At 41.3% G+C, this 23,558-nt stretch overlaps 1 protein-coding gene across 2 annotated transcripts; it reads left to right on the forward strand.

The window, feature by feature from the left end:
* Positions 1–603: 603 nt before the first annotated feature.
* On the forward strand, positions 604–22,529 carry SLC38A9 (solute carrier family 38 member 9). 2 transcript variants are annotated; one of them, XM_018574499.1, is made up of 13 exons: positions 604–730; positions 5,271–5,389; positions 6,776–6,839; positions 8,664–8,757; positions 9,668–9,838; positions 11,821–11,880; positions 12,810–13,004; positions 15,645–15,752; positions 16,648–16,754; positions 18,317–18,430; positions 19,025–19,173; positions 20,171–20,260; positions 22,155–22,529. In XM_018574499.1, exons 1-13 carry the CDS (start codon positions 674–676, stop codon positions 22,318–22,320), a joined length of 1,494 nt encoding a protein of 497 aa, XP_018430001.1. In that variant the 5' UTR covers positions 604–673; the 3' UTR covers positions 22,321–22,529. The 2 variants fall into 2 exon arrangements, with proteins under 2 accessions (XP_018430001.1, XP_018430002.1); XM_018574500.1 differs by lacking the exon at positions 15,645–15,752.
* Positions 22,530–23,558: the final 1,029 nt, after the last annotated feature.

Below are 23,558 nucleotides of genomic sequence, written 5' to 3' on the forward strand. Positions count from 1 at the left end.
TACAGACTTTAGCCAGTGTGGTTACTATTGTTTGTGTGTTTTTATATTTTCACAGCCTATTTCTACTTTCAATTTTGATTTTATGTAGGTGCGAAGGAGGTGTCCATAATGGGGCCATAAAGGGTGTGCTTGGCCAATCCTTTCATCTTTGCCCTAGTATGCCAAACAGGGTCACTCTGAAGAGAATATAACTCCTGCAGTATGTAATGATCCAGATAGCCAATGACTGTGAGATATTCGGGAATGTTCACATCAGTTCATTTTAGGCATGATAGAAAATTTAGCTTGGTATAAAGATGGTTTACCTCCTGACTGCAAGTCTCACTGGTACGAGCAATCTCCATCAAATCATCTGTTCAGAAAGACTCATGGCATTCAGTTTTGGTTTCTTTAACGTTTTCTAGACCATTCTTTTGAGCCAGAAATTCTGTTGCAGAATCATCTTTCTTCCCTTGTCTGTTCGCATGCATATTCAAAATGTCCACATGTTAATAGGGCCTGATATAACATGTCCACACTTTCTTTTTTGTTGGGTCTTTTTTGTTAGAACATGTACAATTGTAAGTATTTAACAGCCGTTCATATTCTGTTTTCCAGGCCTTTTTATATTGACCGATCCGTTGTTACCGGCATTAACGATGACCCTTCACGGGTTACATCCCACGCTTCAGCCATGTACAAACGTATTCATTACTATGGGAAGTTAGGTGCTCCCTCAGAACAGACTTTGGTAAGTTATAATGGGTAATTATATTGCTTTCTAGTTTGTAATCCTACCATAGTTTATTGTTGCTTTCTTTGTGCATATGTCCTGCTGATGCCATTTCCCTTCAAATCTTGTTCTAGTGTCAAAGGAATAGAATATTAGGGGAATTCTCAACTATATGGTCATGGGCAGCAATAAAGGCTGACAAGCCATTTATATGTCCACTATGTTTGAAACAAAAGAAAGTATTTTGTTTGGTGTTGGGCACTAAATCATTATTGTATATTATCAAAGTTGGTCAAATATTGCTTTTATCCCCAATCCAGATGGACCTGGTGATAAACATTTTTGGAGTACAATGGAGAGGGCGTTAGAACCCCTATTAGGAATTTATTGCTGTCTGTGTCTTCTAGGGATGTGTGTGGGCTTGGTGCAAACCATTTTCACCTGAGCAAAATTGTTGGTTTTGGTGTTCCTGGCTCAGTCAGCTGTTGCTGGACCATTTCCTGCCCCACAGCTCTTTTGTGTCCCAGCCACAGCTTCTTTTTGTTTCACATTACATTTCACAATACATTAGTAAAGATATACAAGTAGGAAACTGGTCCTACACCTTCAGATTGGTGCAGTTGTGATATGTCAGGTAAGGATTGTCAACTTAGGAGTTCCCTTCTCTTCCAGAAGGACATGGTCATTTTATCAAGCAGTCTGCTCTGCGTTTTGTTAAATAAAATTATTTCTCTAAGGCATTTTTCCCTGGCTGCCCTTTCCTTCCACAGCTGCTTCTTATGGCTAGCCTTCCTACAAATCCTGAGCCCACAGTGCATACGCATAAATTAATCCACTACAGATTTCACAGTTCTCCTCTTCTCTTCTTGCTCACACTGATATATTTGACAGGTCATGAGGACATTCCCGGAGAATTTTGGGAAGCAATGGTGACACTCTGCTGAGTATAGAGGTGTTCTGTGCAGATAGGCTTCTCGGCCTTTTGGCTAAGATCAAGTGTAGTATCTGTTCTTATCAGTTTCAGAGGGGACAGAACGGCCGTCGTCGTCTATGGAGAGAGGGTGATGGCGGCTTAGTAATTCCTGGGGTAAATCTGATGGGAGCGGGTGCTTGCTTGGTCTGGCTGGAGGGCTGGGAGGAGGCGGAGCCCGTGGTGCTGTGCCCCCTAGGAGTGGTGTCCCAGGGGTGCCAGAGAATCACTTTGGGTGTGTGACCCCAACACTGATTCACTGACACACGGACACGGCATTCATTGCATAATCTGCACAACGCCTTTTGGACAGGCCTTGTGGCTAGTCCGGGGCAATATTTTTGCACTCCGGCCCCTAAGGCCTGTCAGCGTGGTGCACTGGCACTTTAGATTTATTTATGCACTATATGCACGATTGGCACGCTTTTTGATTGAAAATTTGACCCACAGATTGCAGAGGGTGCGGGTACCTTCGGGGCCCATTCCTGATGTAGGGAGGAGATTCTGTGAAGCTCTCTGTCTTCTCCCACCTGTGGGGGGTCTCTCTTCGGGAGAGCCCCCCAACCTAGTACTTGTGGGACCTGTCTCGGAAGGTCCTGGAGGATCGGGGTCTGCCGGCCTTTGGGTAGGTGGACCAAAGTTGTCCTAGCCCCTGTCAGGAGCCTTGCGCCCCGGGGGGTTGAGAAATTGTGGCCCCTTCTTTTCGGAGAAGGACCAAGCACCCTTGTGCACTTTTTTCAGTGTGTTCTGATTTCACGATTCACTTTTTTTTCTTTACAGGGGATTCGTTTTCAAGCATGCTCCACGGGCTGTAAAGGAAAAAAAAAAAAAGCTGGAAAACGCTTTATATGTTCTCATCAGTTTTCGGGGGAGAAAGGCATCGATCCTTCTGGCCACAAACGGAGGGAGAGATGCTTAGTATTCCCTGATGTGATAGGTGGGTTCCGGAGGGGTTTCCTTTCCTCCTGGGTTGATTCTAGTCCGTTCCCCAGGCCGGGCTTTTCCCCAATTGTAGGAGGGAATCCTTCTGGTGCTAATGCCTTCTGGTGGGAATGGAGCTGCATTTGTCTGGCCGGAGGGCTGGGGAGCGGCAGAGGCCCGTGGTGCTGTGCCCCCTGGGGTAGGCGTCCCAGGGGTGCCAGAAAATGACTAGGGTGTGGGACCCCACAAGTGATTCACTGTGCACTTAGTCACGGCACCTACTTGCTTTTTCTGCAATACGCCTCCAGGGCAGGCCTTATGGCTAGCCCGGGGGAATATTTTTGCACTCCGGCCCCTAAGGCCTGTCAGCGTTGTGCACTGACACTAGATTATTTATGCACTTTTTTTATGCACGATTGGCACTTTTTGACTTCATAGAAGACGGATGGTGTGTGTACCTTCGGGACCCATTCCGGATGTCGGGGAGGAGATTCTGTGACCCTTATGGGGCCCCCTTTCTCCTCCCACTCGGGGGTCTCCCTTCGGGGGAGCCCCCAACCAAGTACTCGGTGGACCTGTTTTGGCAGGTCCCAGAGTATCTGGGTCTGCTTGCCTTCGGGTAGGTGGACCTAAGTCGTTCTTGTCCCTGTCAGGAGCCTTGCGCCCCGGGGGGTTCAGGAAATTGTGGCCCTTCTCATCAGAGAGGACCAAAGCACCCTCGTGCACGTTTTTGTGTGTTGTGATTTCACAATTCACTTTTTTTTGTTCACAGGGGTAATGTTTTTTGTTTGCACGCATCCACGGGCTTCAAAAAAAAAAAAAAATTAGCTGGAAACAATTGGGCTCCTGGTGTAGATGTAGTGAGCCTGGATACTTCTCATATATGACTGGTTAAAGGGGGAGTTAGCACAGGCTTCCAGAGAACTGTTCTTGCTTCAGATTGCTGAAATGTTCTTGACAAATACCTGAGCAGAGTCCCCGGCTGGGCTTACACAGCCCGAAGAGTGACGCAGGACAACACCATTTTCCTGTGGCCTCAGCTCCAGGACTAAAGCAGATTGGGCTGGGAAGGGGATGTGCCACCGACAATTTTGCTTGGGCAAATTTGGTTGACACCAAGCCCATGCACGTCCTTAGTGTCTACATCAAGGAGATTCACTCTGTAAATTGTCCTGTGTACCAATGTTACTGGGATTAAAAGTGAGGATAAATCCAAAATTTTGAGTAGTCTCCAGGAAAGGAAGGCAGGTGAATCTTTCAATGCAAACACTTGTTCCTGTGACATTTGGTTAATAGGGGGATTTACCTCACATTGAAAAGATATCCTCTTATTGCCTGTTGAGTCTACAGGGATGGGAAGTGAAGGAAAATCTTTCTAATGAGATGCAGATGGCAAAATAAAACCCCAAACCCACCCTTACTCTATCTAAAAAGCCTTTACTTAAAATATCTTTAATATTTTCTTCCTTAAATATAAAAAAAAAATACAAACTGCATCTTTTACTTGTTTAGTTATTTTTATTGTGAATCATTCAGAAATGTTTTGTTTTAGTCAGGTAAATATTGGATATTTATTAAACTTCATTTCACATTCTTGTGCAGTTTCTCCTTACTGTCCTTGTTGTAAAAAGCTAGATGTTTAGAGTGCTCAATAGCTCAAGTTAAAATGTACTTAAACAACTAAATCATTCAACATAGTGACACGTCATCCTCCCTCTGTATAGCACTATCTGACCTTTTATTCAAACATAGCATGTTTGAATGGAGATAACTTCAGCTTGTCAGATAATTCCCTTAATACAGTATAAATAATACTTGGTGATATCTGTAAAAAATGAGTCAAAGCAACTGGACTTGCTGTATTTTTCTTGAAGATGTTTCACTGGTCATCCAACCAGCTTTCTCAATTCAGAAATGGTGATGTTTTACTTTACTAGTAAAATATGATTGCTATTGATGGTAGCCCAACAGTTTGATCTTTGTTATGGATGAACTGGAAAGCTTAAGTATCTTCTCACTGTGCATTGCTGTTGTTGTGCACAGTCTTCCAAATGCATAGGAGGGGTGGTTGCCTAGTGTTAGCCATTTTTCTCCTTGAACCTACCTGAGTCAGAACCTGCAACTAGTGTGATCAGTTTGTTTTTCCAGACCTTACGGCCCCATTCACACTGAGCGTCATGAAAATCGCGCGATTTTGAGCGAGATTGCGCGACGAGCGATATTGAGCGACTTGTCCCTATTGGGCTGTATGCAATCAGGAGCAATATCGCTCGAAATCGTTTGAAAAAAAGCTTCATGTAGGAGCGACAAGCTACAAGCGATATTGAGCGATATTGAGCAACGAGATGTGAACAGCTCCATTGAAATGGATTGGAGAAGCTACATAGAGCGATATCGCGTGGAAATATGAGCGAAATCGCTGCAAAAATCGCTCGATAAATCGCTCAGTGTGAATGGGGCCTACCAGAGTCAGTGGTAACCGAGTGTAAATGGACACCTGTCTGTTTATACACGGCTGCTCATTAACTAACATTGGGCATCCGTTTTGATCCGCTTGAAAAACTGACAGACGGATCTGATCGGACCACCCGTGTGAAAGGGGTCTTACTCATTGATTTTTATGTGATACAATATATTGTGTTTCAAATATTTTTTTTTGGCTTTCAGGTTGCCCCTGATCATGTCATCCCAGCACCTGAAGAGATCTATGTTTACAGTCCGCTTGGAAGTGCCTTTAAAATTGTCGGAGGAGACAACTCGGAGAAGAACTCCAGCATTGTTACAATGTATGTTTGTAAACCTAGCATTTAAATATAATTGTAAAAAAACAAAACAAAAATGGCAACCAGAATTAGGCAGTCTTGTCTGGTAAACACTTTGACGCTTTGACAGTTGCAGGCAGTTGGTTAGGGCCTGAAGGGCTCAAATAAATTGATGGGCAGTGCAAGGCAGACCAAATCTATTTGTCTGCTGCCTATGGGCACCGCTCAGCACTTGTACTACAAGGAGTGCTGTGGGAGAATATGATCACAATAATCATCTACAATGCAGCAATTTTCTTAGCTTTACTAAATATAATTGCAAGGCTGCCTAATGCTGGCTGATGACTTATTTTAACCACCTCCTGTCCATGGCCGTTCCTGAACGGTTGGACGGGAGCCTTATAGGAGCGGGAGAGCGCGTACACGAGTGAGGAAACTGTCAGCATGTAAACAGCCAGCGATGGCTGTTTACATTCAAGCGATGTACTAGCTGCGGGTGTGCGCCTCCCCCGTACCTCCGTCGCTGCCGTCCTCGTTGCTGCCGTTCTCGTTGCCGCCGCTGCGAGTCCCAAATTCCGTTGTGCCCGGTGCGGCTTGGACCGGCACGGCGACACTCAGTGGAGATCAAAGGGAGTTCAGTACACAACTCCCTTTGATCTCTTCTCGGTCCCCGAATGCAGGAAGTGATGTGTATTACATCACTTCCTGCATTCAGTGTTACTCTCTGGTTACAGATGCCGGTGAGAAGCTGATGAAGCAGATCTCTGCTTCTCTGGGGGTCCCTAGGGGGTCTTAGAGACCCCTGATGTCTCCATAAAGAAGACCTGTTATGTGAAGTGGCTATCACATAGGGGGTTTCTTAGTCCCCTATGTGTTAGCAATTAAGTTAAGTGTAAAAAGAAAGTCACAAATTAAAAAAAATGTAAAATAACACACATTTTGGGATGATAATAAATGTTTCATAACATTTCATAGGGAAACAGTTTTTAAAAAAAATTTAGGGTACCTTTTTTGTTATATAGTAAAAAATAAAAAGCCCAGTGGTGATTAAATACCACCAAAAGAAAGCTCTATCTGTCCCCAAAAAATGGTATAAAATTCATTTCAGTACAGCGTTGCATGACGGAATAAATGTCAGTCAAAGAACCACAGCGCTGAACACTGAAAAATGACCTGGCCAGGAAGGGGGTTTAACACCCCGGTCATCAAGTGGTTAATAGGACTTTTAAATCACTTTAGGGCTTGTAACTTTTTACTATGGCTTACTGACTGGATCATTCAGTTTCTACAAGGAAATAGAATGGTTCCTAGGTTCAAAAATTAATGCCTTCTGCCTATAATGTAGACATGTATACATTTTCACTATATGTTGTCTGTATTTATAATGCTGAACATTGCTTTTTTTGGTAGATTTATGATCTGGAATACCATGATGGGAACATCAATACTCAGTATTCCCTGGGGTATAAAACAGGTAATCCCAAAGAAAATATTCTCACATTTACAAGAAACGCATTCCTCCAATAGATTGTAAACTAAAAGATCTGTTTGATGAGAAGCCCTAGTACCAGATTTCTTATATGGGTAAGATCAGTCATTATTAAAATGGTTATCTTGCCTTGAATTATCTCCCAATACTCTGATTATGCTCATACTCATATTTATTTTAATTATAATGTATAGTATATAGTGTAAGGACCCTACTGACAGCTGCTGGTGTTCTCTGTGTCCAGCTCCAATGTCCATATAAAGGCCATATAACACATACAACATAACACATTGCAATTAAGTAAGCATACATGGCGCCGCTTGTTGCACAAATCGTATAGGAGCGTCACCAGTGGTGATGTTCCCTATACGCTTTGGGTGTAGAAAGCTGCCCCACCAGAGCACAAAGAAAGTGTTTCTGTTGGTGTCTATGTCAAAAAGGAGGTCAGGACAGTAATTGATGTACTTCACTGTCTGTATGAGTGTACTGTATAAATAGACATCCTTAGCCCTGGCCTGGATGTTGTTGTCTCACAGGCCCCTCATAGTGCTGGAACTGTGACACTCAGGCCAAGAGAGCTGCAGAACATGGACATAAAAGCATTTCACCTGTGACTTTAAATGTGTAGAACACGGCAGCAAAATGGGCCATATTCCAGTATCGCACTGCCCTGAACATTACTCTTTAAAGAAGAACCCCCCACACTGCAAGGGTTAAGTGCTCATTTTGCCTAGGGGACTCAAAGTTGTTTTACTTACCTGATCCCAGCTCCCACATTGGTCAGCGCTTACCTCTTTCCCCCTCTGCTCTGGCTATGGGAGTGTCCCTCAGCATCCTCATGTCTACTGCAGGTCAATGGACCTGCATAAGACGTGATGACGTCAGCAGTCCTTTGACCACCGGGGCCCAGGGGAGAAGAGACTGCGGGGAGCTGTCTAGCAGCCTGGAGGGAGCCGGCAGGACTGAGGATCAGGTAAATAAAACCGCTTTATTTGAGTCACATAGACAGGAAGAACACTTAACCCTTGCAGTGCGGGGGCAGCCCCACTGCAAGGGTAAGTTTTTTTTATTTGTCCGGAGTTCTTTAATATTTCCATGATGTGTTTACAGGATTCCCACCCAGTTTATATTTAACATTGTATTTCACTCAAAGCAATATTTTCCAGTTGCTTGGATACAAATATTATAGAACGCCTCGAGGTATATGGAACATCAGAAGACTGTAACTGAAATATGTCTATTAATCTGCTGATGAAATGTAGCTTTATTACTAGGGTTGCACAGATACCAAGTACAGTACTCGGTACAAGTACATGTACGATACTTTTCGAGCTCCAAGACTAGACTAGAGAAAAATTCAGGAGGCAGCTGTCATTTGTAAGGAGCACACGGAGCTCCTGGGATTCGTACATCTCGGTTTTAATGTACGATTTTGTTTTTATAAATATAAATAAAGGGATGCACAGATACCAGTTTTGCGAGTACGAGTACTGGTACTTGCCGAGTACTTACAAGTACGAGTACTGATACATTTTTGTTTATTGTCATGTGACAGTTTTTCTAAATCAATAAAGACTGATGATTTCAGGACAGTGGTGGAGCGCCAGAGCCAGGTCCCAGCTGTAACCGCTGCAACCCTGGTAGTTCTCAGGAAAATGCCAAGTATCTGCACTGGTACTCGAAAAGTATCTGTGCATCCCTATTTATTACCAATTTTACGCCCACTGATATTGTTTCTTGATGACATTATGTAACCATAAAATTGAATACAAATACAATTAGGAAAAAAAAAATCTTTCTATTTTTCAGGCTGGATTCACTACTGGAGTTGTTATAATCTTCTTGATGGGCCTTTTAACACTTTACTGCTGCTTCAGAGTTTTGAAATCACGAGGGAACATATGTGAGTGTTATGTTTTAATGAATTTCATCCATTCCCTTCAACATTTGTGTGTGTTATATATATATATATATATATTATACTTTGACTTTAAAGCTGAACTCCAGGTAGATATACAAGATTCAATTAAATACTGCTCTGTGGTCATTGATGCAACATAAACCTCTTTTTAATGCAAGCAGTGTAAATACATGAATTTAACCTGCTATCAGCTTCTTGCAGTCCTTGTACAGCAGGGCTGGAGTGTGAGAGGAAGAAGCAGTACATGGAGTTAATCAGTTTATGTTCTGACAAAAAGCTTGCTGATAAGAAGAGAAAGCACAGTGACAGAGTGATGAGCACTGTTCTGCTTCCCCTTTCACTGTCCAGTCACAGGCTGGGGACGGGCCCAGAACAACCTGGGCTCAGGATGTAGGACAAAGTAGGTTGAGAACATCTAATGGTAGCAAAAAAGTACTGTGGGGGAAATCTTTGATTGGAGGAAAATATTGCACCATCTTTTAATGGGCTCTTTGTTAGGACAAGGTATTTTGATAGTTATATGTACTGGTATGAATTTACACATATTGCATGTTAGTATTCACTGAAGTTCAAAAATGTGTTAAGCCGCCCGCACAGAGATCGCTTACAATAGGCATCTGCCGTCGGCATAACCAACACCAGTTATTTCTGACACTTCCACCTGAGTCACAACAGTTTTTTTTCTCTTTATGCTTGCTCTGTGGAAAGATAATCCCTTTTTGTTATGAAAAGAAGAAGAGTACTATGATCTTTGATATGGATTTTAAGTCTGCTGAAGGATCTGTACAGCCAATCTAAGCTTGGTGTTGAGCACTCGTCAAGCACCAGTTAGAGATCCTTGAATCGGTCACACTGCCAGATTAAATTAACATGATTTTCTGTTCTTCTGCAGCTTCTACTGACACCTCAAGCTGGGAGTTTCCAGATGTCTGCCAGTACTATTTTGGCTCATTTGGACGGTGGTCCAGCCTCCTGTTTTCTCTGGTGTCTCTTGTTGGAGCAATGATTGTCTATTGGGTGCTAATGTCCAACTTTCTATTTAATACTGGAAAATTTATTTATAGTAAGTAATAATTTCAGTATTCATCCTGTGTGGATCATTATGATATCACAAAGCCTCCACATGTTAGCTAACATAGGCAAGAGACAAAACGTATTATTTAATTTTTATTATTATTAATTATTAACAACACAATCATACTGAGCTAGACTTTCTCACTAATCATGAACTAACTTGTGGATTCTCTATAGGAATATATGATATATTCATGTTGGTGACAACAGTAGCTTACTCTCAGACTGCTCAGAGGGCTGGGCACACTTCATGTGATAAGCCAAGAGAGGCAAAGAGCTAAAGTATTCTAAAGAGAACTCGAAGTGGCAGAAAACTCAAGAAAAAAGCTGCACACATACACATTAATCTACGTTATAGCATTAACCTGCATTGCTTTGAAGGATAAGTGCACTTTAAAGTGCAATTACCCTTTTTGCCCCCTATCCCCTGACCTACCCTCCTCCTCCACAGAAGTAGACTTGCCTCAATCTGACGGCAATGGTTCCACTGTTTGTTTATATGTAGCGCCGCAAGTCTTCACTATCCTGCCTGTGCCTATGCATTACAGCCCCTTAGACTTCTGTGGGACTCTCTCTGGCTTATGGACCCAACCCCATAGAAGTCCCACATGCCCTTAAAAACAGGGATGACTGCTTCTTACATAAAAAATGTTAAATATTTGCATGCAACCTGGCCTACATACAGTCATGTAAAAAATAAAGTACGCCCCATGGAAATTGTTGACTCATTGTCAACATATTTGAACACGCATACATTGGATATTTATTCAAACCATGCTTACAGATAAGTGATATATTTTGGTATGATATACCGTATGGTATGGTATATTTTTGTAATGTGGAAAAAGTAAGTGCACCCTTGGCATCAAAAGCTGGTATTGCCCCTTGGGTAGAAACAACTTCCTTTAGGCATTTTGTATAACTGCCCACCGGTCTCTGACATCGTCTCTCTTGACAACTTCTCCACATAAAATTCCTCCAGTGGCACAAGGTTTGTGGGTTTCCTCATACGAACTGCCTGTTTCAAGCTATTTTTAGGAATCAAATCAGGGCTTTACTTTTCCTTATGACAAATCTGCATTCTTTTAGATCATGAAAATGAATGCACTGTCAGTTTAATGTGTCATTTCCATGTAAGTATATCACCTTTATTTGTAGGCAATATTTGAATCAAGATCTATTCAAATATGTTGATTAAGTCAACAATCTCAATGGGGTGTGTTACTTTTTCACATTTCTATATGATGCAGTCCCTATAGTTATTTCATCATAAAAAATTGACAGCAGAAAGAAAACATGTAATACTTAAGATTTATAATGCAATTATAGCAATATCACATTCCATATTTCTTGTCCTGTATGGTATATAGAAGATATATGCATAAGAATACAGAAGTCATAGGTTGCATAGGGTATGAGATTACTGCTTATCTGTAATCAATTGTTTACTGCCCCAGCCAAAAAACAAGAATGAAAAAGAAGGTCCCAACAGAGGAAATGTAAAAAGAGTTGTGTAGTAAGAAATCAAACTGGGTTCCATATATGAAGCATTGAAATGAAAAGTGTCGCCATACCAGCCACATACATAACATTTTTGTCTTTCATTTTGTAACTCGCCTTAGTCAAATGTCAAAGCAACAGTCTGACTGCACTAGACAATGCAGAGGTTTTTCTTTCAGACATTCGTCAGTTTTATACAGAGTAACAATATTCCTCACTCTTCTATAGACAAATGCAGTCAAACAGCTCAGATATCAGCAGTAATATTCATTAGAACTGTTGTTAAAGCGGATATTGGTAACCCCAGATTATAGATGTGACCGTGTTACTGATAAATGGCTATTTCTGATTATGTCACTAATCCTGTAGCTCAGTCACTTTATTTAATTGGATAAGAAAACAATAACATTTTTGTTTTACCTTTTCAGGTTCATGTGAATTGAGATGCTTTAAAATACGTTTCTGTTTCAGATTCTGTAAATCATGTCAACGTTACGGAGCTGGGACTAAGTACAAACGGTAGTGATAAAGGTAAAGTAGAACTATTAAATGACTTCCTCTGTTTATATCTCTAAATAATAAATCCTTCTGTCACTACAAGCTAAATTATCACATTGAAAACACAACTCAGAACCCAATTACCCAATACAGGAACATCTTTAAAGGGTCAAACCACACAAACCTCTCCAACATCTGTTTTTGGAGATGCTGGAGAGTTAAACCACTTGACAATTTCCTATATATCTTGGGGGCTCCTTGGGGGACTTATCTGCACTTGACTGGGTGTGAATACAGCAAGTTTGGTATTCTACCCTATTAAGTGTGTCAGGTTCCTGCCTATGCTGGCTTCAACTTCTGCTTCCTTCCTTCCTTCAGCCAATAACTCACTGTTATATGTACAGCTCTGGCTTTAAAACTGCCTGTCATAGGGTGGCATTTCCAGATGGATTGGATACATAATGTAAGATAACTGGACGTAATATCCTATGGGAAATATGTTTTCTAATGGATTGATGTGGGAACAGGGTATCCTTTAAACGGACACAGATGAATAATGTTTCCCTCAAACATCTTATTTTAGTTACTTACAGTTTCATCTTCTTTCTTTTAAATGAAACTTGCAGCAGGTCCTTTTAATTACCTTTTATTAGCAGATTTTTTTATGTAGTCCACATCCTACAGCAGGGAGATGCTGCTGCAGTGAGGATTCTCAGTGCCAGAATTATGTTGACAGTCACTGCAAAGGCATCAAGAGACAGTCCCCTCTGTGCTTTGACAGCTGTCATCATTTTCCAGGGTTAGTGTAAGCAATGCATTATATCAAGATTTGCAAGAATGATATCATATGAATTATTTCCATGATTTTAATGTTTTGTTTAGCTTGCATTAGAAAAATGTAATTTTCCAGTATATAAGTTTGATAAAGGTATATCATGTGTATTTTTGTCCTTTCTCTACAGTTATTTGCCCAAATAATCAAGATTCCACACCATCAAATGAAACAGTGGATTTCGTTTTTGGAAATAGTACAGGATTCACGGTATTCCAGACGTGGTGGAGTAAAACAAATACTGTTCCACTTTATCTGATCTTCATACTTCTGCCGCTTCTCAACTTCCGATCGCCATCCTTTTTTGCCAAATTCAACGTCTTAGGTATAAACCTGAAAAGCTTGGTTGTGTCTTTTCTGTCTATAACTCCAACAACCCCCCCCCAATTATTTTTCCCTTTCTTATTTTCTCTCCTTTCTTCCACTCTCTTCCATCACTCCCAACTCTAGAACATTCTACTAAAACAATATCTTATTCACTTCCCTTTTTTCCTATTATACTTCCTGCTACTGTAAGCTCAACCACCATTACAAACTCACCTATCTGTGATCTACTTGCCCATTTGCTAAGATAGGACGTTGTCCAGAGCAGTGATGGCAAACCTTTTTGAGCCAGAGTGCGCAAACTGGATCACTAAACCAACTTATGAGTCTCAAAGTGCCAACCCTGCAATTAGACCCGAATACTGATGATTTATTCAGAAAACACTTTATACGACTGTCTGAACTAATTATGTGCTTAAATCTTAGGAGAAAAATACAATACAAGACGTACCTTTGTACTGTGCTAATGAGTGTTCCATTGCAGTGTGCTACTAAGGTACATGTCATGCAGCACAATGCAAGCGAACAGTCTTTCTACACCTTGGAGTCGGTGATGGAGCACCAGGGTCCAGTACAACTGTGACAGCTGTGACCCTGGTAGCTCTGCCACTGACTCCAAATTGTAAAGGAACTAATCTCAGCAATATATTATACAGCAATGCAGAATACCGTCAACTATAGAAGACTACAAATCCCAACAATACATTACAGGGTCACAATCAGGCAGAGGCAGCAACCTCTAAACAGGCATATTAGACGGCCGATCGCAAGGGTCTCTCGGGGTCCTAGCGAGGAGGAAGCAGCCGTCTAATGCTTCTGTTTAGAGTCCGCTGCCTGATTGCGACCAGCCCGGATCGCGTACCAAGGCTATTTGCTTTGGGGGTTCCTGAACCTGGGCTCCCGTGCCAGCAGAGAGGGCCCCGCGTGCCCTACCTGGCACACGTGCCATAGGTTCGCCACCACTGATCTAGAGCATCTGTTAAAAGCCAATATCTTCTATGCAGCATCCCCCTGTTCCGGATAGATCTTGTCCATATTGCCTGTTATTTAATACTAGGGCTACGGAAATTAACGATTCATTTCTCGATTAATCGTTAAACTTTTTGATTGATTAAATTTCTTTTGATCGCTAATGAAAACACTCACCTCTCCGCCGGCTTCCGGGAGTCCCGTCGGAGATCCGGTGACGTCACGGACATCGACGTCACCATACTCCTCCCCCCTTCCTCAAGTGGCTCCGACGGCTAACGAAGGGAAGGGGGAGGAGTCCGGTGACGTCGAATGTCCGGTGATGGCTAACGAAGGGAAGGGGGGAGGAGTCCGGTGACGTCGATGTCCGTGACGTCACCGGACTCCTCTTCCCTTCGTTAGCCGACGGAGCCACTTGGCCGGTGAGTTTGCCCAAGGAACTTTCTGCACGAGCGCCAGCCAAGGCATTGGCCTATACACATACAGCACAGCAATGAAGTAATAAAATGAACTAGGATCACACTAATCCTGCACGTTATCATTCTGAGTTGCCCGACTCAAGCGACGGCCATATTGAGTGGGGCACGTGAGATTAATAAGGTGCTGGATTAGTGTGATCCTAGTTCATTTTATTACTTCATTGCTGTGCCAATGTAGTTGGATCTGTATGTGCGTTATAATTAATCGATTAAAAAATAATTCGATTAATCGAACACGAAAATTTTAATCAGTACCAGCCCTATTTAATACACTTCTCATGTCTCTTGTGTGCTATCTTGTGTTCTATAAACCAATAAATACCTTATAAAAGAAACCAGAAAAGCTTCAAAAGCCTGCTTCAAAGGTTATGTTTTGCAGCTTTACATGATTGCTAACAGGTTGAATGATATTCTGACATATATTTTTCGAAGACTGGTGAGAAAAGTCTACCAGGGCTATAGTAAAGCCAAATAATGATGTCTCCATTATTTATACTAACAATGGGAGTGGCGAGCGCACAACAGGTGTGGACAGTATGGAAAAACAATTTATACTGAATACCACGTTGCAGAGACCAGCTGAGGGTGGGTGAGGACTTGTGAGAGAAGAAGATACATTACTGCAGGGAAATCCACTGATGAAGACTTTCTGAGACATATAAAGTTGGCCATACAGGTTGCAGTCAGTTGTACATTCTCCTCTAGATCTACCAGCACTAATTTGAGTACCAACTTAAACAATCTATTCGATTTGTACCAGAAAGGCAGGCCCTAGTGCTACATTTTTGCTACACAACTGTTAATAGAATTACAATTAATATTTGGTGTTTTTTTTAGATAGAGGACATGGAGCATCCTATGTTAATATGTCTGAACATGAGGAGACTGTACACACTTCGTACAGATATGGCAATGCCAGGAATATGAATCTAGGACCCTAGTGCCTATACTGTTGCATTGCTGACTAATAGGGATGTGTGTGGGCTTGGTGCACATGTAGTTTTGGGGTGGGGAATGCCCTGGTCGCAGCTGATTGGGCTAGGAGAGTTTTGCGAGGGCTTGGTGAACTCTGTTCGCACCAAGCCCATACACATTCATACTGACCACTATTATAATGTGCAGGGATGAAAAACAGTATGTTATTAGTGTGTGTTCTGAAAAATGGTATAATCTGATTTTTTTTCCCATTATAGGCACCACATCTGTACTATACCTGGTATCACTAATTACATATAAAGCTGCTCGCATTGGATTCCACTTTGACTTTCAATGGGATGAACTCCAAAAATATTTTGTTCCTGGTATGAAATATATGTAATATGGTTGAATATTTAACTGATATTATTTTGTATATATATTTTTATAATTATTATTTATGTTGTTGGGGGGATGGGCAGGCTCAACTGGCAGTGGCAGCGGTAAATAATGTGCAAGAAAGGAACGCCCAGGAGCAATCCAAGCATGTTTGATATGCACTTTCATTCAGCACGTTAGCAAACAAACAGTTTTATTTGAGCCACTAACTAAACTGGGTCAGTTTATGACTAACCTTAATGGGTTCCCCAAAACAAACTGGTAGCACATGTACGTTTTTAATGTTCTGTCTGCAGTCAACCTTTTCACCAAGCAGCAGGCTCCCACGGTGAGAGTGAGGGAGCACTGAGCATCAGTCAGATCATATACAAAAAGGCCTGTGGCCAGCTGAGACTAATAATGAGGTCTGGCTGCCAGGTGAGTTGTGTACCCAGGAATGGAGGTTTATTCCCACCAAAAGCTCTACAAAGCCCCCAGGCTCTATAATAAAACTTATTAAGATTCTGAGAAAACAAGTTTGTTTTCTCTACAGCAGTCATAAATCCTGGAGCCCCCTCACAATGTGAGAAATCTCAGTGACACATATATACCATCCACAATTCTGCCCGCCAAGGCCTCACAATATATATTGTCTAAACAACTGCACACTTTCAAGGTATATGTTAGTTTAAATAAAGCTTGGAAGGAAGTGTGCTGCAACTTGTTGCCTGAACTCTATATGGTAGGAGGCAGCCATTGGAAGCCCTCTTGCGGCATTTGCACACTTTTGATATTGGATGCATGAATACCGCTTTACTTATGGATGAAATATATATAAATAGTTCTTTAAGCATTCGCTCATATGAACAGCTTTACCTGATAACTTTTTTTTTCTTTTATTAGAATTTAGGTTATCGTTTCCGCAATTAACTGGAATCCTGACACTTGCTTTCTTCATTCACAACTGTATCATCACGCTGCTAAAGAACAACAGGAACCCTGAAAATAATGTAAGTTCCATCAACTGCAAACAAAATCACAGTTTGCACTACGCATGCATTTCGTTGTCGTGTGTGGGAATGCTGTAACAATTTATTTTAATATACTTCATTATTTTAGAATTTTTTATTTATTTTTCTAACTTTATTGATAACAAGCCCCCATTTGTGACAGCATTGGGCAGGTGACAATTACTCTTTATGGATACATCAAGGGGCTATTAGACCTCTACAGACTGTGATGTTTATCTAGCTGTGGGATTTTGACAGCAGTGCACCCAGAATTGCTCAGACCTGAGCACTTCTGAGTTCAAACTCTGCAGAAGATATGGGAAGCAGACAGATGGTCCCCAGTGTACTCCCGTTCGCTATCTTTACAGTGTTTATTGTGGTTCCAGGAGTGGAAGAGCCTTAGAACTTTATAGGTGCAACACATTGCAAGTCCCAGGTCTACAGCTGTCCAGATCACTTTTACTACAGTGCTGGGAGCATGCAAAACAAAACAAAAAAGAGAAATGGCTGCTAGTGCAGCCATGAACTTGTTTTAACCGTTTCAATATGGGATACACCCAAGGTCCTAAACTGGTTAAAGAGCATTAATTAAGACTGAACTGTGACATGATTCTGAATATTCAGTTGTACACTACTCTAAGTCTGCTGTCTTATGAACGATTTATATTTGTTACTTTTTTTTTTTTAATTCTTAAAGAATGAATAGTTGGTTACAACAATGAAAAACCAGAATAAAATAGGACAAACAGAATGAGAAATACCAAATGTCATATGTAACAAAATGGAGAAATAAAATACATAGACAACATAACTGAATGGGGTCCAACTATAATTTTGCCAGTTGGGGTAACAACATAAAAGATAAGACCATGTGTAAAAATAGAGCCCCTAGAAACCCATTGGAGAACTCTCGGAAGGAATCTCCACCAGGGGACTCAGGGGCGGAAGAGGAAAGGCAAAAACAGTCCCAAAAGGGCTACTAGGAAGGGAGAAAGAAAAAAGAGAACAGAGGAGAAGGACTTGTTTGTTACTTTTTTTTAGCTTTACCTACTCTATCTGAGGCTGACACATCCGCTTCTTTCAGGGGGTCAAATGTCACCTGAGATCTTCCTCACCACACAGCTTCTTTGTGCACAAACAAAAGCACATTTTCTGGTAGAGGGAAGAAGGCTGAGAACTTTTCACAATGTTAATGATATCCGTGCTTTCCTTTTCCAGTGACTACCACACCTATCATTCCTTACACAGGCTTCACGGGAACATGAAGTAAGGGTAACTTTCCCTAAAGGGGTCACAGACAGAAATAAATACCTGACGTTTAAGCCTTCCTCACTCTATCAAAAGTTAAAAAATGAAATGTTGGAGTTGGGCTTTAAGAAGGTTAATAATATGGCCTGATTGGGTAGTTGCCCTTGACTTTCAGGATCAGTGGCCCAGCTATAGCCTTCATGTAAAGTTTGGATGGAGGGGCTTAGAGAATTCCCCAATGAAGAGGAGGAGAAGCTCAGTTATTATTTGCAATAGTGAATAATTAAATGACATTTGTAATTTTCTTCCTACAGGTCAGAGACCTCTCAGTTGCCTATCTGCTGGTTGGATTAACATATATGTATGTAGGCATCATGATATTTGGCTTATTTCCTTCCCCTCCGCTGGATAAAGAATGCATTCAAGAAGTGAGTGTAAAACAGTATTATCCGTCTGATAAGTGTGGAGGCTGTGTGGCATCCATGAAAGTGTGAACCAGCCTTGCCAAATATAAAACATGCTAATGGACATTATAGATTTCACTGGGCAGTTGGGGGATGTTTTTGTAAATGATCTAGATGGATGAGTGATAAGTGTATGGCTATAAATATGATTTTTATTTATTTTTTTGCAGTTCAGTTTAGCAGGAATCACATTTAATCCTTTTGTTAGCATTTGAACCAGTACATTGATTTCTGATCACTTGATGGTTCATTATTCTTACACAATGCTGTCACAGTTGCAGTATGTTTAAAATAAGGACATCCTTAGCAGAGGTAATCTGGGCTTGGATATTGGTGATGTTAGGCCTGAGCCACCAAAATACCATTCTAGGAGAACATCAAGGGATTTAAACCTTCCCCACTCTTAACTAAAAAAGAAAAACAAAGTTTTGGTTTGAGTTGGACATTAAATCATGATGATTGTTATTATTCTCAGCAAGCTATTTTGATTTGCACAAGTTAAGCTCATAATCTTATCTGTTTCTTGAATGTAACTTTATCTTTGCGTTTTCCATCTAGAACTTTCTAGATAATTTTCCCAGCAATGACATCCTGTCATTTATCGCAAGAATATTCTTACTGTTTCAAATGATGACAGTGTACCCACTGCTGGGATATCTGGTTAGAGTACAACTCTTGGGACATATCTTTGGAAACACCTATCCAAGGTAGGTGAGACGTTAACAGGTGACTTCATATATATGCTTTGGTCACAAGAACTATTTACTCCTGCCATCGTACTGACAAATGTATGTATTCAGCCTGTATGCATGTGTTTTAGATTCATTTTTGATGCATTTGTTAACAAACCTTTTACAACCAGATTCATTCACATTTCTATGCCTTTTCTATTGGCATCATTGTGCAGATTTGCCTCTTTTTTTTTCTTTCTGCATGGTAGTAACACTTATTATAGAGATTTAACAAACAAAAATGCAGCATGTCCTATATTTAAAAAAAACATGCTAAGTCAGGGGCGGATCTAGAGTCTAGTTTCGGGAGGGGCACTGCCAGAAAATAAGGTGTTGCTTACAGAACGGAATATTGCAAAAATACATTATGTTGCAGTTGTGTATGTATAACAGGAATTGTGCTGTTATACATAACAAAAAAGGACATAGCTGGATGGACAGCAGGGCAGAGAGCCCAGGAATCATAAGAGAGGAGCCTGAGGAGAGCCAAAAGAAATGTCGGACAACCTCGAGAAGACCTGTCAGAGTCTGTAAGGAGAGAGCTGCTATGCATGGTAGAGTGTAGCCTGGTTAGTGGGAGAGAGAGATCTCCAGGGACCCACAAGGCCACCACGGAAGACTAGTAGGTAGCAAGACATGGGGCTTTTAAGGTACTATGTGCAACAGCAGAACAGAGTTTCCCTGTAGGGATATAGACATGTGTGAACAGGCCCTTAATCTACACGGAATGTTAGGGGTACCCACATTCCAGGCGATCCATATGTTCCCAGGAGATGAATGAAAAGTAGAAGCCTCCTCAAATGCTCTGCAATTGCTACAAGTGCAAGCGGGCCAGGAAATAAATGTCTGATTTGTGATGCAGTTTGTTGGGGGTTTAGCCCTTTATTAATTAGATGTTGTATATAGATAGTACACCATAAGAGATCTCTGAAATGTTTATGTCACATATATTAACATGTACATTCTTTTCCAGTTTTCTACATGTTCTGGGATTAAACATAGCTGTTGTTGCTGTGGGAGTTGTCATGGCGAAATTCTACCCCAACATCGGCGGAATTATTAGGTAGGAGTTTTTCATTTCAGTCTACTCATTTAGATTTGCAGCATAACATGTACAGTCATGGCCAAAAATATTGGCACCCCTGCATTCCTGTCAGATAATGCACCACTTCGGGCAGAAAATTGTTGCAATTACAAATGTTTAGGCATTCTCATGTTTATTCCTTTTGTTTGTATTGGTATGACACAAAAACGTGGAGGGAAAAAAAGCCAAATCTGACACATTCCACGCAAAACTCCAAAAATGGACTGGACAAAATTATTGACACCTTCTCCAAATTGCAAGAAATAATTGCATTCCAAGTTTTTGTGGAAAAGCATGGACATCTGAAGGTTACAAGTCCATCTCCAGAGATCTTAATGTTCCTGTTTCCACTGTGCACAACATTGTCAAGACGTAATTGCAACAATTTTCTGCCCAAAGTGGTGCATTATCTGACAGACATGCAGGGGTGCCAATATTTTTGGCCATGACTGTATATCCACACAAAATAAAAAATAACATAGCTAAGTACACATGGTGTATCAATTCTATATCCAGATCTATTTTCAATTAACACCATTCCCCAACGTCTATGCCCACTGTCCCTATTTTAATTGGTGACCATTGTCACATAGAAAGTGAGGTGTAATCCAAAATTTTAGGGTTTTTATCGGAACAAGTGTTGTGAGAAAGTCTGCCAGTGGAAATACCTGTTTAGGTAACAGCCGTCAATGTTAGGATTTCTCCAACTTACGAGAGTTTGTGTTCTCTTCTTCTCATTTTTTGGTGTGTGTTAAAGGAAGTGGTTGGGGGATCTCCATGAAAAATAATATACATAAATTTAGGTGCACTCCATGCAGTGCATCAAGCTGAAAAACAGGTTCCACAGTGACAGAACAACTGATGGCTCCATTGTAGTCAAACCCAGAAGAGTACGTAAGCAGTGCAACAATATGCTAGCCAAGGTCTCTTATCTGTTACATAAAGGAGCGAGCTTGGTGAGCATTTTCACATGCATCGTCTGCCTGATGAGAGATGTGTCCAGTACCAACGTAGAGCTAGTAGGGTACTAGGAAATTGGCACTTCTGGAAGTGTCGGATTCTGCAGATTCTTCAGCCAGCATTTTCACTACAGTGTAGATCCGCAGTACAGGAAGCAGGGTAGGTGAGTGTTAGATTTTGGTCTCAGTAACATAGTCACTTTAACTCTGCCGTAATTTAGCAGTGATGCTGACAGCATCCCTTTAAACTGATAGACCTTTTAAGGAGAATCTTAAAAAAAAACCTCATATAACATAAAAAGTATGATAGAGAAACCCTGTGAATGGGAGAAAACAATGTGAACCTGCTGTCTACACATCCAGTTAGACCTCTGTGCTGTTCTTGGAAAGAAAGGTGTAAAGTGATCATTTGTTTTGAGCCACTGCTTTGTTTTTTCCTTGCTCCTGTTTTTCATCAGTTGGTAATCTTACCGCTTACAACTTACTCATAGCCAATCAACCTAATCTATTATCCAGCAGACAATTTAAGGAGTTAGGAAATATATGCTTCTGATGACAATAGGAAAGCCTGGAATTTTGTATGTCTATTTGGCTACCAGTCACCTGGGAATTGTCCAGTCCTCAGCAATGGTGCCCATAGAAAAAAGGTCTTCTTGTTCCAATGCAGCCAGTTATGATTGTTTAGGAATGGTCATATGTTTGTAGGGCTCCTCAAGTTCCCTAGAAATTCCCTGACTGACCCTTCTGGGGATAGGGGGTAAAGGGTTGGAGAAGTTGGCTTTTCCCAGGCAGTTGCTGATGTGAGATAACACAGTGCTAGTATTGCCTGGCATTGCTCCCCCTAAGTACACATTCTTTCTTTAATGTACCTTTATTTTATCAGCGTTGTGATTATTTAATTTTTACCTTCCCAGGTTTTCCGGAGCTGCCTGCGGCCTCGCGTTTGTCTTTGTATACCCTTGTTTGATCCATATGATCGCTCTTTATCGCAACCAGCGACTCACGTGGTATTCTGCTGTCATACATATCTCTATCATCATACTAGGTGTTGGGAACCTCGTTGCACAGTTTCTCATATAAAGCTCAGTGTATACATCTGCACCAACAGCTGCTATATCTACAGAGACGTCACTAGAAGAAGAAGAATGCAGTTACATAACATGACCTGTTCCAGCACAAGAAAACACTATGAAAGAGATCACTCTGTGCTCTATATGCTTTTCCTGGTGACAGATGTCACACATTGCAGTCCATTCCTCAGTATTGTTACTGTGCGTGTGTGTAAAGGGGTGGGGCGTGTCTCGTTCTAATTATTTGTGATGTCATGTCAAACTGTACAACAATTAAATTCCAGTTCTGTAGAGATGGTAAAAGTAAAATGGACATCAAAATATGTAGAGGTCCTATTTAAAGTGTATGTCTGTGCAAAATAAAAAAGAACACAGTACATCTCTGCAATACATATATATATCAACATGCTTTGTCTCTGTTAAAAACACTGCTAGAACATAAAAAAACCTCGATCCTGCCAGAAATCTATTGAGCTCCCCACTTCCTGGTAACTCCCTGCCTCCGCTGCACGGATATCCCAAGCAGTGTTGTCAACCCTGCCTAAGTTATCCACTGATTACAGAACACTTCCCCCATATGTTACAGGGATTGAGGGGGGTTCTGTAGTTGCCTGTGTGTGTCTGTGTTTCCATTCCAGAAGCCCAGCACAGCCCAATAACAGCTGAAAACCCCCAGTGTGTCCCACACCAAACCCAGCAGGCTAAACAATAACAGTAACCATGCCAATCTATTTATAGCTAGCTTTTTAGGTAAGGTGCACACATAAGGGCTTTGGACAGTACAAGCACAACACTTTCCCAGCACACTGACCAACTAGTCTGGGGAAAAAACACATTAGATTGTCTAACAATGCATTCAAAACAGTTTTTAGTTGCACACTTGCAAACATGTGGATGCCACACTACCTCATCCAGGTTCCTCTCTGTAGTGTTGTCCTAACTGTAAGACCCTCCATTTTGGAGAATATATTGCAATAGAGAAATTTAAGTAGCCCATTCCTTCATTCCAAGGCACAGGGACATTCCAGAAGTCCAGCACAATCCGATGGCAGCTAAAGAACCCCAGTGTGTCCCCACTCTCTAGATAAACCGACTCACCTGATACAGTGTATCAGATTATCTCCGACCTGGTGGCTCAGGGATCCATCTATTGAGTTAGGGAAATCCTTCCTTTCGCTTTCTCTGTAGATCCTAATAGGGATGCCAGCCTGTCTGGCTGGGGAGGAGTCATAGGCATAGTGGCAGTGC

This window comes from Nanorana parkeri, unplaced genomic scaffold (assembly GCF_000935625.1).
Source record: "Nanorana parkeri isolate BGI_ZX_2015 unplaced genomic scaffold, ASM93562v1 scaffold3002, whole genome shotgun sequence".
Taxonomy (NCBI): Eukaryota; Metazoa; Chordata; class Amphibia; order Anura; family Dicroglossidae; genus Nanorana; species Nanorana parkeri.